At 44.1% G+C, this 15,000-nt stretch overlaps 1 protein-coding gene across 1 annotated transcript in view; it reads left to right on the top strand.

Moving 5' to 3' along the window:
- LOC119590182 (G1/S-specific cyclin-D2-like) overlaps window positions 1–10,005 on the top strand; it is a 90,801-nt gene extending 80,796 nt beyond the window's left edge. Inside the window, exon 5 of the mRNA XM_037938973.1 lies at window positions 8,428–10,005. Coding sequence (XP_037794901.1) covers window positions 8,428–8,535 — 108 coding nt within the window. The 3' untranslated portion in view covers window positions 8,536–10,005. The remainder of the gene's footprint in view (window positions 1–8,427) is intronic.
- The last annotated feature ends 4,995 nt before the right edge of the window (window positions 10,006–15,000 follow it).

The raw sequence follows: 15,000 nt of genomic DNA, 5'->3' as shown, positions 1-15,000 counted from the left end.
ATACAAAAAAAAACTCATAACTAACAATGCTCTTGTATTTAAAAGAAAAAGAAATGCGGAGAATTGCCAAGCAGGCATTTTTACTGGCGTGGGGGGGGGGGGGGACAGCCGCGGCGCCTCCCTCGCTTATCGCGGAGTTTGATTGACGATAAGACACGCCTGTTTGCTCGACATTTTTACAAAGGTCTCGAGCCTAAGTTTATGAACTAGACCTTGAGATGGTCAGCGTTTTTTTTTTCTGTGGATTCTTCTGCTTCTTTTCGTTCTTTCTTTATCTTTACTTCTCTTTCTCTTTTTCTTTCTCATTCTCTACTCAGTTCTCTTCTCGTATCTCGTTTCTCCTCCCCGCTCTTATATTTTGTCTTATTTCTCTTCCTCTTCGCTACTCGCCTCTCTTCTCTTCTCTCTATTCTTTCCCGCTCCTCTCTTCTCTCCTCTCCCTCTTCTCTTCGCTTCTCTTCTCCTCTCTCCTCTCCCTCTTCTCTTCTCCTCTCCTCTCTTCTCTTCTCTTCTCTTCTCCTCTCTTCTCTTCTATCCCTCTTCTCTTGTCTTCGCCGCTCTTCCCTTTAACGAAGCGAGGCGAGGGGAGGTCGCTGACCCCCACCCGCCCGGTGCTCTCTCGATAAGACGCCGCGACACTGGATCGAGGCTCATTATCAAAACATTGGCGAGACTCTCCCGGGGCGCGATGCTGCGGGAGAGAGGGAGAGGGAGAGGGAGAGGAAGGTGCGGCGGCGAAACGCGGAGTGCGGCGTCCGGAGGTTTTTCTGTGCACTTTGGATCGGTAGCTCTGTTTTTTTTCTTTCTTTTTTTCTTTTCTTTTTTTTCTTTTCTTTCTTTCTTTCTTTTTCTTCGTTTTCTTCTTCTTCTTCTTCTTCTTCTTCTTCGCCTTCTTCTTCTTCTTCTACTTCTTCTTCTTCTTCTTCTTCTTCTTCTTCTTCTTCTTCTTCTTCTTCGTCTTTGTCTTCGTCTTCCTTTCGTCTTTCTTCTTTCTCTTTATCACTTTCTCTCTCTCTCTCTCTCTCTCTCTCTCTCTCTCTCTCTCTCTCTCTCTCTCTCTCTCTCTCTCTCTCTCTCTCTCTCTCTCTCTCTCTCTCTCTCTCTCTCTCTCTCTCTCTCTCTTCGTTCTTCAGGCAATCCTTCCAATCGTGACTGATACTTTTCTTTTTTTTACGATTAATTTTGTTATAGATACAAGCCTTTGACCCCCTTCCCTCCCTCCCTCTCTCCCTCCCTCCCTACTTCCCTCCATCCCCATCCCTCCCTCTCCTCCCATCCCTCCCTCTCACCCACTCTCCTCCCATCCCTCCTCTCCCTCCCCATCCCTCCCTCCCTCTCTCCCTCCCTCCCTCCCTCCCTCCCTCCCTACTTCCCTCCATCCCCATCCCTCCCTCTATCTCCCTCTCTCCCTCCCTCCCTCCCTCTCTTCTCCCTTCCCCCCTCCCTCCCGATCGTTGACCGTCGCCAATCGCATTAAAAAACATTCCGCTTTTCGCCCCAACTTTCCGCCTCTCGCAGACACAACTGTCTCGGCGGCAGACATGCGGGGCGGGAATGTGCTGGCTGTTTCGTCTCTCCTCCTCGCTCCCTTTCTCGCTCTTCCTCTTTCTCTGTTTGTCTGTGTGGAGGGAGAGAGAGAGAGAGAGGGAGAGAGAGAGAGAGAGAGAAAGAAAGAGAGAGAGAGAGAGAGAGAGAGAGAGAGAGAGAGAGAGAGAGAGAGAGAGAGAGAGATTCCTTCACAAAGGGAGAAACGTAATCACCATCTCCCCCCGCCCCCTTCTCTCTCTCTCACTCTCTCTCACTCTCTCTCTCTACTCCTCTCCCCTCATCCCTCCCGTCTCCTTCCTCCTTCCCCTCTCTCCTCCCTCTCCCCTCACCCATCTCCCCCTTTCTCTCCCCCCTCTCTCTCTTCCCTCTCCCCCTCCCTCCTTTCTCTCCCCTCCCTTTCCTATCATCCCTCCCCCCCTCTCTCTCCTCCCTCCCCCCCCCGCCCTCTAGACACGTAGGAAGGCGGATGTGCAGGATAACACATCCTCCAGCAGGACAGTACCCGCCTCGGCCTCCTCGCCCGCCCGCCCGCCCGCCGCCCGGGTGACTCACGCCCGCACTTGACCTGAGCCTTGACCCCCTCGCGCCCACCCGCAAATACATACACACCCTGCTCTCTCTCTCTCTCTCTCTCTCTCTCTCTCTCTCTCTCTCTCTCTCTCTCTCTCTCTCTCTCTCTCTCTCTCCCCTTCCTTCCTTCTTTTCTTTCCTTCCTTTCCCTTCCTTCCCTTTCCTTCCTTTCCATCCTTCCTTATTTCTTCCCTCTCCTCATTTCTCTCCTCTTCCTCCCTTTCTCACTCTCGCCGACCTGCCTCCGCATCATGCTTTTCCTCCCAGCATGGCCTCGTGCATTCTTCCCCTTCCGGTCGCCGACAGAAACGCTCTCCTCTTCCTATTCTTCCTCCTCTTCTTTTTGTTATTGTTATTATTATTATTATTTCTCTTTCTCCTTCTCTTCACCTTTCGTCCTCTTCCTCCGCCTCCCCCTATTCCGCCTCGAAACGAAACGAAACGAAACTTTTCATTGACTCAGAACCCAAACAAAGATGGCGGCGGCGACTCCTCCCGGGCGGTCAGGACAAGCGATCAGCTGTTCGGTCTCCTTCTCCTCTCCCCCCCCCCTATTTCTCTTGAAGAAAATAATTGCAAATAAATCGTTTTTTTATGGATTTTTTTTTGGGGCGATCACCTGTGCTAGGGAATTCTGTTGGGGGAATGGGTGGGGGGGGGGGTATTCTTGCAGCATGAAAGTGATTACTTTCCTTCTTTCATATTCCCTCCTCCTTCCGTCCTCCCCTCCCTCCTTTCCCTCCCTTCCCTCCTTTCCCTTTATCCAATCTTCCCACGCCGTCCGTCCTCCCTCCCTCCCTCCCTCCCTCCCTCCCTCCCTATCTCCCTCCCTCCTTCCCTCCCTCCCTATCTCCCCCTCTCCGGGCCCCTCTGCCGAATGCAATCTCTTAATATACACCAGCAGTTAAGAGTGTATATGCGAATGTTTATGTGTTTATCATTGGGACAGGCTTAGTGGGGGTTGGGGGTGGGGGGGGGGGGGGGGAGCGGAGGGGTGGGGAGGGGGGGGGACAGAGGGCCTTTAAAACACTTCCCTTGTAGCGTCAACGTTGCGGTGCACGGAAGAGGGGGGAGGAGAGGAGAGGTAGTGGGGAGAGAGGGGAGAAGGGGGGGAACGGGGTAGGGAGAAAGAGAGGGGAAGAGGAGAAGGGGCAGAGAGGTAGGGGAAGGAAGTATGGGAGAAAGAGGGAGAGGTTAGCGAAGGCGCGGAAGAGGAGAAGAGGGTAAGAGGAAATGCTAGAGAAGACGAGGAAGTGCGGAGTGAGGAGGAAGGGAGAGGAAAAAGAGAGAGAAAAAAAAAGAGAGGGAAAGAAAGATAGAGAAATAGAGAGAGAAAGAGAAAGAGAGAGAGAAATAGAGAAAGAGAAAGAGAGAGAGAGAAATAGAGAAAGAGAAAGAGAGAGAGAGGGAGGCACTCAGATAAATCCCGCCCTTGGTCTGTTCGATAGTTCCAATGATTTAATTCACCGCCATTTTATGTCCGTTGTTTCACAGATAAAAGCATCACCGTTGCGGTCGCGGGTCATTTGAATTACACACGTTATGCGCATCTTTCTATTTTCAGTGATAATTCGAGTTTCATACGTAAACAATAATGATATAACGGCAAGATAATTATGTGTAGATAGAGAAAATTGTGTTACTTAGGATTATTTTTCAAAACACATTTTGAAATGAAATAATAGAGAATTATAGAAAATAAAATAACTTTAAACTAAAATAAAATAACTTGAAAATTATATAAGATAAGTGTAAATTAAAATAGAGAATTTTACCCACCTAGAGTATAGATTCAGGTATTTTTGACACGTAAGAATTTCTTCAAACGAATATCAACGTGTGCGTTAGGTCCGTGTGCGTGCGTCCGTAGGTCCGTGTGCGTGCGTCCGTAGGTCCGTGTGCGTGCGTCCGTAGGTCCGTGTGCGTGCGTCCGTAGGTCCGTGTGCGTGCGTCCGTAGGTCCGTGTGCGTGCGCCCGTAGGTCCGTGTGCGTGCGTCCGTAGGTCCGTGTGCGTGCGTCCGTAGGCGTCCCTCATTAATCTTCGCCCACATTGTTGCTCCTCTAGTCCTCCCCCCCCCTACCCCTTACCCTTTTACCCATTTTCCCCCCTCCATTAACCCCCCCCCCCTTTAGACTTCCCTGTCCGTTGCCGCCCCCTGACCCTCGTTGCAGACTCGCTCGCTTTGCAATCTGGGGCGATACTGTGTGCAAACAAACGAGCGATAAGCGACGGGCTCTCGAGGGTCGAGAAGTGCCAAGGTGCGATGAAGGATTTTTCTCAGTCCTTTGTGGGGGTTGGGGGGGAAGGGGGAGAGTTGGGATGGTGTTAGGGACTGGGGGGGGGGGGAGGTGTGGGGGTAGGTGGCGGGGATGGTGTTGGAGGAAGGGGTTCATGTGTGTGTGTGTGTGTGTGTGTGTGTGTGTGTGTTTGTGTGGGTGGGTGTGGGTGTGTGCGTGTGTGTGTGGGTGTGTGTTTTCTGTGTCTATCTTACTTCTTATCTCTGTCTATCTGTCTGTTTTAGCTCTCTTTATCTCTACTTCTTCCCGAGTGGGAAATCTTAACTACAGTGGGCGTTTGTGTGCGTGGGCGAGTGCGCGCACCCCGAGCTCAGGACACACATACAATATATTAGTTTGTATGACAATAAAGCACTCACTCACGCTGTTGATAATGTTTTGACTGGTCTCTTTCTCTCTTCCTTTCTTTTTTATTCTCTCTCTCTCTCTCTCTCTCTCTCTCTCTCTCTCTCTCTCTCTCTCTCTCTCTCTCTCTCTCTCTCTCTTCTCTTCTCTCTCTCTCTCTCTTTCCTCTCTCTCTCTCTCTCTCTCTCTCTCTCTCTCTCTCTCTCTCTCTCTCTCTCTCTCTCTCTCTCTCTCTCTCTCTCTCTCTCTCTCTCTCTCCTCTCTCTCTCTCTCTCTCTCTCTTTCCTTCTCTCCCTCCCTCTCTCTCTCTCTCCTTCTCTCCCTCCCACCCTCCCTCCCTCCCATCTCCACCCACCTCATTCCACCGGAAGTAACTCCCCTCGCTTTGGGAGGCGAGGAGAAGGGAGAAAGAGAAGAGTTTTCCTCTCTGTCTATCTGTCTTTCTCTGTCTCTTTTCCTCTCTCTCTTTCTCTTTCTCCCTCTACTTTTTCTCCTCTCCCTCTCTCTCTTGCTCCTCTTCCTTCTCCTCCCTCCTCTCCTTCTCCTCCTTTTCCTCCTTGGCTCCCCCACCCCCGCCCCCCCCCCCCTGCGCCCATAAGGATGTCAGGTCAGGTCATCTTTTGGAGCGAGGTCTTGTGAGGAAGGTCAGGACACCCAATAAAAAGGTTGGGCGGACCTCCCTCTCCCCTCGCGACCTCTGCGCCGCCCCTCGACAGCCACTGTGTGTGTGGGGGGGGGGGGGTAGTGACCCTCTCCCCGCCCCCTTGACCTCTTCCTTCATCCCTCTCTTTATCCTCTCCTTCTTCTCCCCGCTATCCTCTTCTCTCTCTCTCTCTTGTTTATTCTCCTCCTTCCCTCTCTCTTCTGTTCTCTTCCTTTCCCTTTCTCCTATATTTTCTTCCTTCCCCTCTCCTCTTCCCCATCCTCTGTTTCCTCCTTTCCTCTCTCCTCTCCTCTCCACCCTTCCCCCTCTCTCCCTCCTTGCCCCCCCCCATCCACTCCCCCCCCCCCCCCGCAGACGCCAGCCCGCCCCTCACGCACGGAAAAAAGAGGCATGTTACACAATATCCTCAGCTCAGGGGCGATTTTTCTGTCTTTGTACGTACGTACCTTTACGCTTCGGTCGACTTTGATGTCATTGGCTTCTGACTTTCAGTTCTGGACTTTTTTTTTCGACGAGAGGAAAGCTGATGTGCAGTGGATGTTCAATTGCAGACAGAGGCAATGCGTACATGCACACCGCGCGTGTGCATGTACACACACACACACACACACACACACACACACACACACACACACACACACACACACACACACACACACACACACACACACACACACACACATATATATATATATATACATACATATATATATATATATATATATATATATATATATATATATATATATATATATATATATACTTTAGACCAACCAGTCTCCCCAATGTTCCCACGGGATTACTTCCATTTTTTTTCTTTTTTATCTTCCCCTCTCTCTCTCCCTCTCCTTTCCCCTCCCCCTTGTCCCCCCCCTCCCCCAGCCCTCCCAGGGGGTTCCTCTGGGGCCATGTTTTGACGTTCCCTTCAGTGTCCTCAGCCCACTTTATAGACGAAGATGTTTACAAACACAAAACTAATAAAATAAACCGAGGTAAAGAGGGGGGGAGAGAGAGAAGGGGGAGGGGGAAGGAAGGGGGGGGGGGTGATTTTGAGCCGATTTTTCAAGGATGCAGTTAGGAAGAGGGGAGGGGGAGGGGAGGATTCCCTGCCTCCAGAAAATGGGTCTTTGTGAGCCTACTTGAGCCTGTAATAATATGCACTCGCGTTTCGTAGGCCTATCGAGAACAGAGGGTTTTTGAGAATGTATTGTTGTTGTTGTTATTATTATCATTATTATTATTATTATTATTATTATTATTATTATTATTATCATTATTATTATTATTATTATTATTATTATTATTATTATTATTATTATTATCATTATTATTATTATTATTATTATTATTATTATTATTATTATTATTATTACACACACAAACGTATACTTATATGCACACATGTGTATGAACAAATATACTAACACTATATCCAGGTCTCCTTTATTTTATTTTTTTTTACACCATTTTTATTTCAACTTATTATATATATATATATATATATATATATATATATATATATATATATATATATATATATATATATATATATATATATATATAATTTTCGAGGAAGGAAATCTTCAAGTGGTCGTTTTCTGGTGACCCAACACGACCTTTATCCTTAACCCCCCCCTCCCCCATGACCTTTGACCCTTTGCGTCTGTGCCCAAGTGAGGGGATACTCAGTTTTCTTTCTGTTTTCTCTATTTGTTTTTATCTCCGTTTCCCTTTTTCGTGACGTTTTTTGACACTTCGTTTATTTTGGTGTTAATTCGTTTTTTTTTTCGTAATATACATCAAATTTTGTGTATTTGATTTGAGGATTTTCAATTTTTGTTTAGGCTTGTTGACCTTATTTTATTTTGCATTATTTTTTTTTCTTTTATCTATTTTAATGTGTTAAGTAGTAATTGTAGGATTATTGATGAATAATTTATCAATACTAATAATATTAGTATTGATATAATCAGTAAATCTAAATGTATAACGAATAAGATGAATTATAAAAAAAAAAAAATTTAGGTCACCCCCCAAGAAAATATGACGGACAGAAGGCGATCAAATTAACTCGAGTTTCGCGCGTTAAAATCTAAGCTATGGCGCGGCCTCCGACCTCCCTTTGTTTTCTGTCTCTTCCGTGTCTTCTTTCTGTGTCTCTTCCTCGTTATGTTTCGTTCGCTTTCCCGTATTTCATTTTTGTGAGATGGATTTATCCTTAGGAATATTGGTTGTGTCTATATCGTTGCCATTTTTATTCGTGTTGCTTGGTATTGGTAGTGTTATTGTTATTAATGTTATTGTTGATTTGTTATTAGTAGTAGCAGTAGTAGAAATTGTTATTATTATTAACATTATTATTATTGTTATCATTGTTGCCACCAATTTTTTTTTTTTTTTTTTTTTTTTTTTCGAGGATGTATTAGTGTGAATTTGTGGGCGGGGTGCTGGGGGGGGGGGGTCGGCGTTATCCGTTGGCAAGGAGAGGCGGCATGGGCGGGGGGGGGGGGGGGGGGCAAAGGGGCTTGTACTCCGACCCCATAATGACCGTGACGGCCGCGGGTGCCCCCCCCCCCCTGCTCGCCTCGCCGGAAGTGCCACGGGTCGAGCCGTTACACGCAGCCGGCACTCGCAGACGCCGCCTCCTCCCTCCTTTTCTTCCTCCTCCTCCTCATTTTACGTGTGAGTGTCTTCCTGCCTCTGCTCCTTCTTCCTTTTTTCCTTGCCTTTCCTTCCTCTCCCTGCTCCCCATGTTTTCCTCCTCTCTCCCCTCTTCCCTTTTTCCCTTCTTTCCGCCCTCCTCATCCTCCTCTTGCACCCCCCCCCCTCCCCTGGCGAAGGCGTCTCGGGTCGCGAGTGGGCGGGGAAGGGAAGGGGAAGTTGGGCGGGAAGGACTGGCAGGATCTCCTCCCCGCCCGCCAGGCGCTGAGTCCTTAGTGTCTTCTGTTTGTTTGTTTGTGTGCCGTTTAGGTCCTCTGTACTAACGCTGCCTTTCTCCGCAGGACTGCCTGAAGGAGTGCCACCGCCAGATCGAGATCTGGACGCAGTCGAACGCGGAGTCGCTGTCCACGTCCACCACCCCGACAGACATGCAGGAAGTCATGTTCTGACGGCTGTCCCGACCCGCCGACCACTTCGCGAACCCCCGCCGTCACCCCGAGCCGTGGGCTGGGGGGGACGAGGACCCCCTGGGGCCCCGTGGGGTCAGCCCCAACACTGCCACATCCTGCAGTCGGTGACCAGAGGCCTCGGAAACCTCCTCGCAGCACCGACACCACCGGCGCGGCTGGCGCTGCCCGCCGGTGTTGGCGTGGGGGCCGCCGCCCCTCCCTGGGGCGGCCGCCCCCACCACGCCTTTCACGTGCACAAGCTAGTCGGGTCGCTAATTTATATCGGATAAACATTGACATAAGCTACTGCTGTTGCTACCGCTGCTCCTGGCAACCGTTCCAGCACGAGCACTCCTTCCACTGACGTTCCGTGGCCCACCCGCCCGGCGCTCGCCCCCCGCGCCGCCGCCGCCCGGGGCCCGGCTGAGCCGAGAGCGCCGCCTGCGGCCCCGGCGTCGCGCGTGCGCCCGGAGCACTGCGCCGACAGCGACCTCAACGCCGGCTGAGATCGCCACTGCCTTCGGAATAGCCAAGGACTCCATGCATTTGTCTGAGGACTTCCTGTTCGTTAGGGGGACCAAGAAGCCACCTGCCCTGAGGGCCTCCCGCGCCGCCGCAGAGGAGGCCGAGTGACGCCTGCCGCAGCCGCAGGCGACGGGAGGCGCGCGTGCGGCGCCAGACGCCTCAGGCGCAACGGGCACCAAAACTGTGATTCCTTTTTTTACTAATACTTACATTATACACACACAAAGAAAAAAAATCTACAAAAAAATATGAAACTGGATTGTCAGACTACGTATTAAGATAAATTTCGATGTGATATAACATTAGAGTGGAACTTAAGGTTAAGGTCAGTTGACACGTAGGATAGGAAGAGGCGCGAGGGAGGAGGGAGCTTCCGTCGCGTCTCGGGCGGAAGGAAGGAAGGAAGGAAGGAGGAGGAGGAGGCGCCGCGGGAGAGAGCGAACGAGCGGTCCGGCCGCCAGTCAGCGCAACCGGACGCCTCTCTACGTTCTTTTTTGGCTTTGCTTTCGTTTTAGAGATGGAGAGATTCATTCGTAGCGAGACTAATCAATTTCTTCCGTTTTCCCCTCTCTCCTTTTAATGAAATATTCAGTTGAGGATGTCCATTATACTTCTTTTTTAAATCAAATTTCAAGCATTTTTTTTTCTCGTCCATTCGTTCTCACACCGCGGCGCGTCTTCAGTGTTAAAAAAAAAAATGATTTGTATGTTAAATTGAGTTGCCTATAGATTTCCCCCTCCCCTCTGCCCCCTCCCCCACCCGCACCCCTCTCCTTATAGTACTAATTCACTCTTACTATTTTTTTCCCGCGAGTTAAGAGTCTATACAACAAAGCGCCGCAGTGATTGTCCACTGAGCCATCTTGCAGTCTGCGGTCTTTGTTTACGTAGGGGATACGTGCTTAGCTCACTCTTATTTATGATCGTCTCTATTTAAAATAATAAAAAAAAAAAAAAACGAAAAAAAAACTTATTTATGCATGGCTCAGCTTTTTATTGGGAATATGAGAAAATGGGTCATTTTACACATAGATTTTGTTTGTTTTTTTGTTTTTTTATTGTTTTACGTTCAGTACATGAGCTTGTTGATGCTTTTCAACATTATATTTCGCAAGGCGGAAAGATTTTTTTTTTTCGTTAGTGGAGATTTAATTTTTCTTTTTTTTTCTTTTCCTCTTTGATAGAAGCGGATTTCTCTCTCTCTCTCTCTCTCTCTCTCTCTCTCTCTCTCTCTCTCTCTCTCTCTCTCTCTCTCTCTCTCTCTCTCTCTCTCTCTCTCTCTCTCTCTCTCTCTCTCTCTCTCTCTCTCTCTCTCTCTCTCTCTCTCTCTCTCTCTCTCTTTTCTCTCCTCTCTCCTCTCTCTCTTTCTCTCAGAAAAGAAGGAAATAAAGATGTCAAGTCTATTTCAGATAGACCTTAGAATGAAACAGATAATTTTTTATAGCATTACGTGTCCTGCCTCACGGGAAGACACCGCCGAAGGAGCGCAGACACTTTTCAAAGGACCGCACGAGTGAATATACCTTGCAATGATAATTGTTTCTTTTGATCTTTTTATAGCAGTTCCAGGTTATTATAATCAGTATTTTTTTTTAATTCAAATCATTGCTTGTCAACGAGTCTATGTTAAAAAAATATATGGAAAAGGAAATTGTCAAAAATAAATTAGTCAGAGGTAAATAATCAAACTGAAAAAAGTGGTATATTCTGCTCCAGCAAATAGCTTTGTGTGCGTTTTATTTATAGAAGAAGACGAGAGAGAGAGAGAAAAAAATATTCCCGAGATAGAAGAGAACAGCGTTTCCTTAGAGCCTAGAGCTATCTGATTTTTTTTTTTGTTTTGTTTTTGTTTTTTGTTTTGATTTTTTGTTTTTTTATTCTTCTACGCTTACATTACTCCATTTATGAAATCCGTGTCTGATTTGATGTATAGTGTTTTATGTATCATAGAACCGTGAGAATCATTTAGATATTTTGCTTGTAGTCACTTTTTTATATAATATATGACAAAACTAATTGACAAAACTAAGCAAGAGGTGGTTAAGTACAAGAAATTTTTTGTTTTGATGTTCACTGCAAAGCAAAGTCATTGTGCTTTGTTGGTATGTTTTCCCTTCTCTTTTTCCTTCCTTCTATTTTTATCTCTTCTTATCTCTCTCCTTCTTTCGTTCCTTCTTTCCCTCCCTTTTTGTAATTATAGCCTGTTATTTTTTCCTCTTTTATTCATTATTGTTGTTTTCCCCCTTCATAGTATTTTTTGGATTTTTATAAGCTTGAAGTATTAAGACATTTTTGATTTTTATATTGCAATTCTTAATATATTTCAGTCCAAGTTTATCCAATTTTTAAACTAACTCGTGAATTTTTTTGCACCCTAAACCTAGTTGGCAACGAGGAAGGTTGAAGCGGTTAGAACATGCACGTTTTTTGGCCATTAGTCACGGGAATTGATTGGCACATGGAATGGTCAGTCAGTCAGTCGTCCCTTCTGTTCTTTCTGGTTTGATTATATCATGGAAGTTTTTTTTTTTAAGAAGATGAAAAAACAGGAGAGAAAAAAGAAAAAACATTAGTTATTTTCTTAATTGATTAATCAGTTTTTTTTTTATTAACGAATTATTTTATTCATGGGCATTTTTATCTCTCTGATTTTTTGTAAAATTTTTTGTTGCCTTTTGGTAGAAAACGTGTTGTAAGTTTCTCGACCTTCTCTCCACTCCATTTTCTTTGGGGTTGCCACTATTTACACCTTCCTGCACTTACCTCTATTTAGGCGCGAATGACCAGCGAAAAATGTAAAAGGAGATGTTTTGCAATCAACGCCAAAAAAAAGATAATAATAAGATGTGTGTTTGTTATGTTTTGTTCCAATTTGACTCTTGTTTCCATGAGTCCCCCGGTCTTCACCCTCTGTGTTAGTCGGTGACTGGGGGACGAACCTTGATTGTTAATGTTTATTTATGTGTGTTTTCATCAAGCCGTGTGTAAGAGTGATACTCCTCGTGGTCATCACTTAATGGCAACATGTTTCTTCATTTTGATTATGATATTTGGTATGTACAGTGTATCTCGTGCCCCCCTTTCGCCTTATTCGAAGGGGGGACGCCATCGGATTTCGTCATGGCATCTCCTCGCCTTTGCTGGCTTCACGGCGCGCCTCCCAGTAGCGTCTCTTTAAGTCAGTCATAACTTGTACTGTAGTCGGCCAGGGCCAAACATGCAGAATGGGGCGCTCAGAGCCTGATCCAAATCCAGGAATACTTAAAATAGAAGTATATACATATATATTATATGTATATATATATATATATGAGGTGGATAACGGCTGGAGCAATATTGATGATTTTTTTTTCTCTTTATATCTTTGCTTCGATGTGTATGTGTGGCGACAAAATGTGTTTTTTTTTCTCTTTTACCACACTTTATGTCTTTGGTTTATTGGTAACCTCAGAAACAGCATGTTATTCAGTTACTATTATTATTTTTTTCGATTTTATGGGTATCTTTTGGTCTGTTCGAGTCGTTGCTGTTCTGCATGTACGGGTTCCTGGGAAGTTCTTCCTATATCCCAGGTATGGTCCAGTCAAACCCAATCAGAATCAACCAAATAATAGCAATTGCACTCTCATTACCTCATAATTTTCACCTCTTTTGCCTCCCAATGTTCTGAGAGCCGAGGGATCAGAAGCCTTGTCTCACGCAACACCCTTTGTCGTCAGGGTTAAGGCCCATTGTGTCCTGTGTTTAGTACGGGCGTCATGTGTAAGGTAAATCTATATGGCATTATAGTAATGTCTTGCTGAAAGAAAATCTCCGAATGCATGACCGGAATATCTGAAATAAGCTGATCCCTTGAAATTCGTGGCTTGAAGATTTAAAAATAAATAAATAAAAAATAAAATAAAAAAATATAAAAAAAAATAAAATAAAAATGAAAAAAAAAATATTATATATATCCCACTGTATAGTTTTCACCTTACTTGATCAGGCCCTAAAAATGAACCTAAACCATGCATCAGACCCCAAACTTTGTTCATAAGCTGCCAAACACTCGAGGAAACAGAGGTTGTGTCCCTTCTACCCTGATGGACTTTGACTCTCGTGGGGCTTCGGGAGAAGTCGGAAGAAAGAGAGAGAGAGAAAAAAGAATTTCGAGAGGAGAGAAGAGAATTGACAGAAAGAAGAGGAAGAAAAATCAAAGGAATTTCGAGAGGAGAGAAGTATAAGAAAGATCTTCATGTGGTTGACATCAAGATCACGATAATGGAGAAAGGCAGAAAGAGAGAAGGGAAATAACGACAATAAACCAACCAATTAGAAAGGGATAGAACGTAAGAGACAAAGAAAGAAAGGAAATAAGGATAATTAATTGATCAATTAGAAAAGGTGATGAAAGTAAGAGAGAGTGAAAGCAAGATGACAGTGAATTGATCAATTGTAAAGGGTGAAGAAAGTAAGAGAGAGTGAAAGCAAGATGATAATTAGCTAGTAGATAGATGGAAAAAGCAAGTTAATGAGAGGGAGTCCTTCAGCAGCCTAGATACATCTGTGTTTTTGTGGATGCACCGCAGAGAAGGAGATTGTAGTCAAGTATGAACAGTATAATCTGCTGTTTCCTTTATTTTATTATCACTACTCAGGTTGAGAATGTAAAATCTGTAAATATTTATAAAACAATATATTTAGAAAAATATTTCTGTGGTTTTGTCTTATCCTTATGATCTATTTTTTTTTTCGAATTTATTTGTAGGAAATGGATATATCTTTTTGCGGTGAAAAAAAAACATTGCTTGATAACTGATGAGAAATTGACGCATATGCAATTTTCATATATCATTACACTAGAAGAAAATTGCAACAGTTAATAGCATTATATCAAATGCAAAAGAAAACATGTTTTCATAGTGGAACTGAAGTTATTAATGTCACAGAAGTGTCTGACCAACCAAATATAATAATGTCATACACACAAACACACAGATACACATACATATATACATGTGTGTGTGTGTGTTATGTACATATATGTATGGTATCATAATAAATTCTATATAAAAAAGTTAATTATTAAGACTTATTCATTTAACAAGATACAATAGTATAATTCCAGTTCTAAGGTTATGAGTAACAATATTCGAAGCTGAACAAATTTTAGCTGAGAACATAAGAAAACAAACAGAATTATGAACGAGTGTCCGAAATTAAAAAAAAAAAAAAAAAAATATATATATATATATATATATATATATATATATATATATATATATATATATATATATATATATATCAAAATAACTTCTGTGAATTAAAAAAAAAAAAAAAAAAAAAAAAAAAAAAAAAAAAAAAAAAAATATATATATATATATATATATATATATATATATATATATATATATATTAAAAGCAAAATGAAATGCAGAAATCAAGCAATTTGGTTATATATTATCCAATGTGCTTTCAAGAACTCAAAAAGACACAAAAAATACCATTTACACTTTCGGAAAATTCGGTAAAGACTGTGTCATGACATCCATACAATTGTGTACTGTATATGGATGAATGATGTACACAAAGACACCTCAAACAGAGACAAACAAATACACACATGCATATGTATACTTGCATATACATACATACATGAATGTGTGCGTGTGTGTGTGTGTGTGTGTGTGTGTGTGTGTGTGTGCGCGCGCGTGCGTGTGTGCGTGCGATACCATATATAGAGAAATCGATAAATAGAAAAAAATAATAATTTTTACAATCTTGTCACCTCTATGACGACTGTCCTATTGAGAAAAAAGACATGTAAGAGTGAAAACGCGCAACGACCAACAAGTGAATAAATAGGTAAATAGATAAATAGATAAATAGATACATGAATAACATCCGCGGACATTATTTGTGACCTATGTGCTGCAGCAAACACAGACTTATCCCATT

Source organism: Penaeus monodon, chromosome 26 (genome assembly GCF_015228065.2).
Source record: "Penaeus monodon isolate SGIC_2016 chromosome 26, NSTDA_Pmon_1, whole genome shotgun sequence".
Taxonomy (NCBI): domain Eukaryota; kingdom Metazoa; phylum Arthropoda; class Malacostraca; order Decapoda; family Penaeidae; genus Penaeus; species Penaeus monodon.
This window is presented reverse-complemented; position numbering and strand designations above follow the sequence as displayed.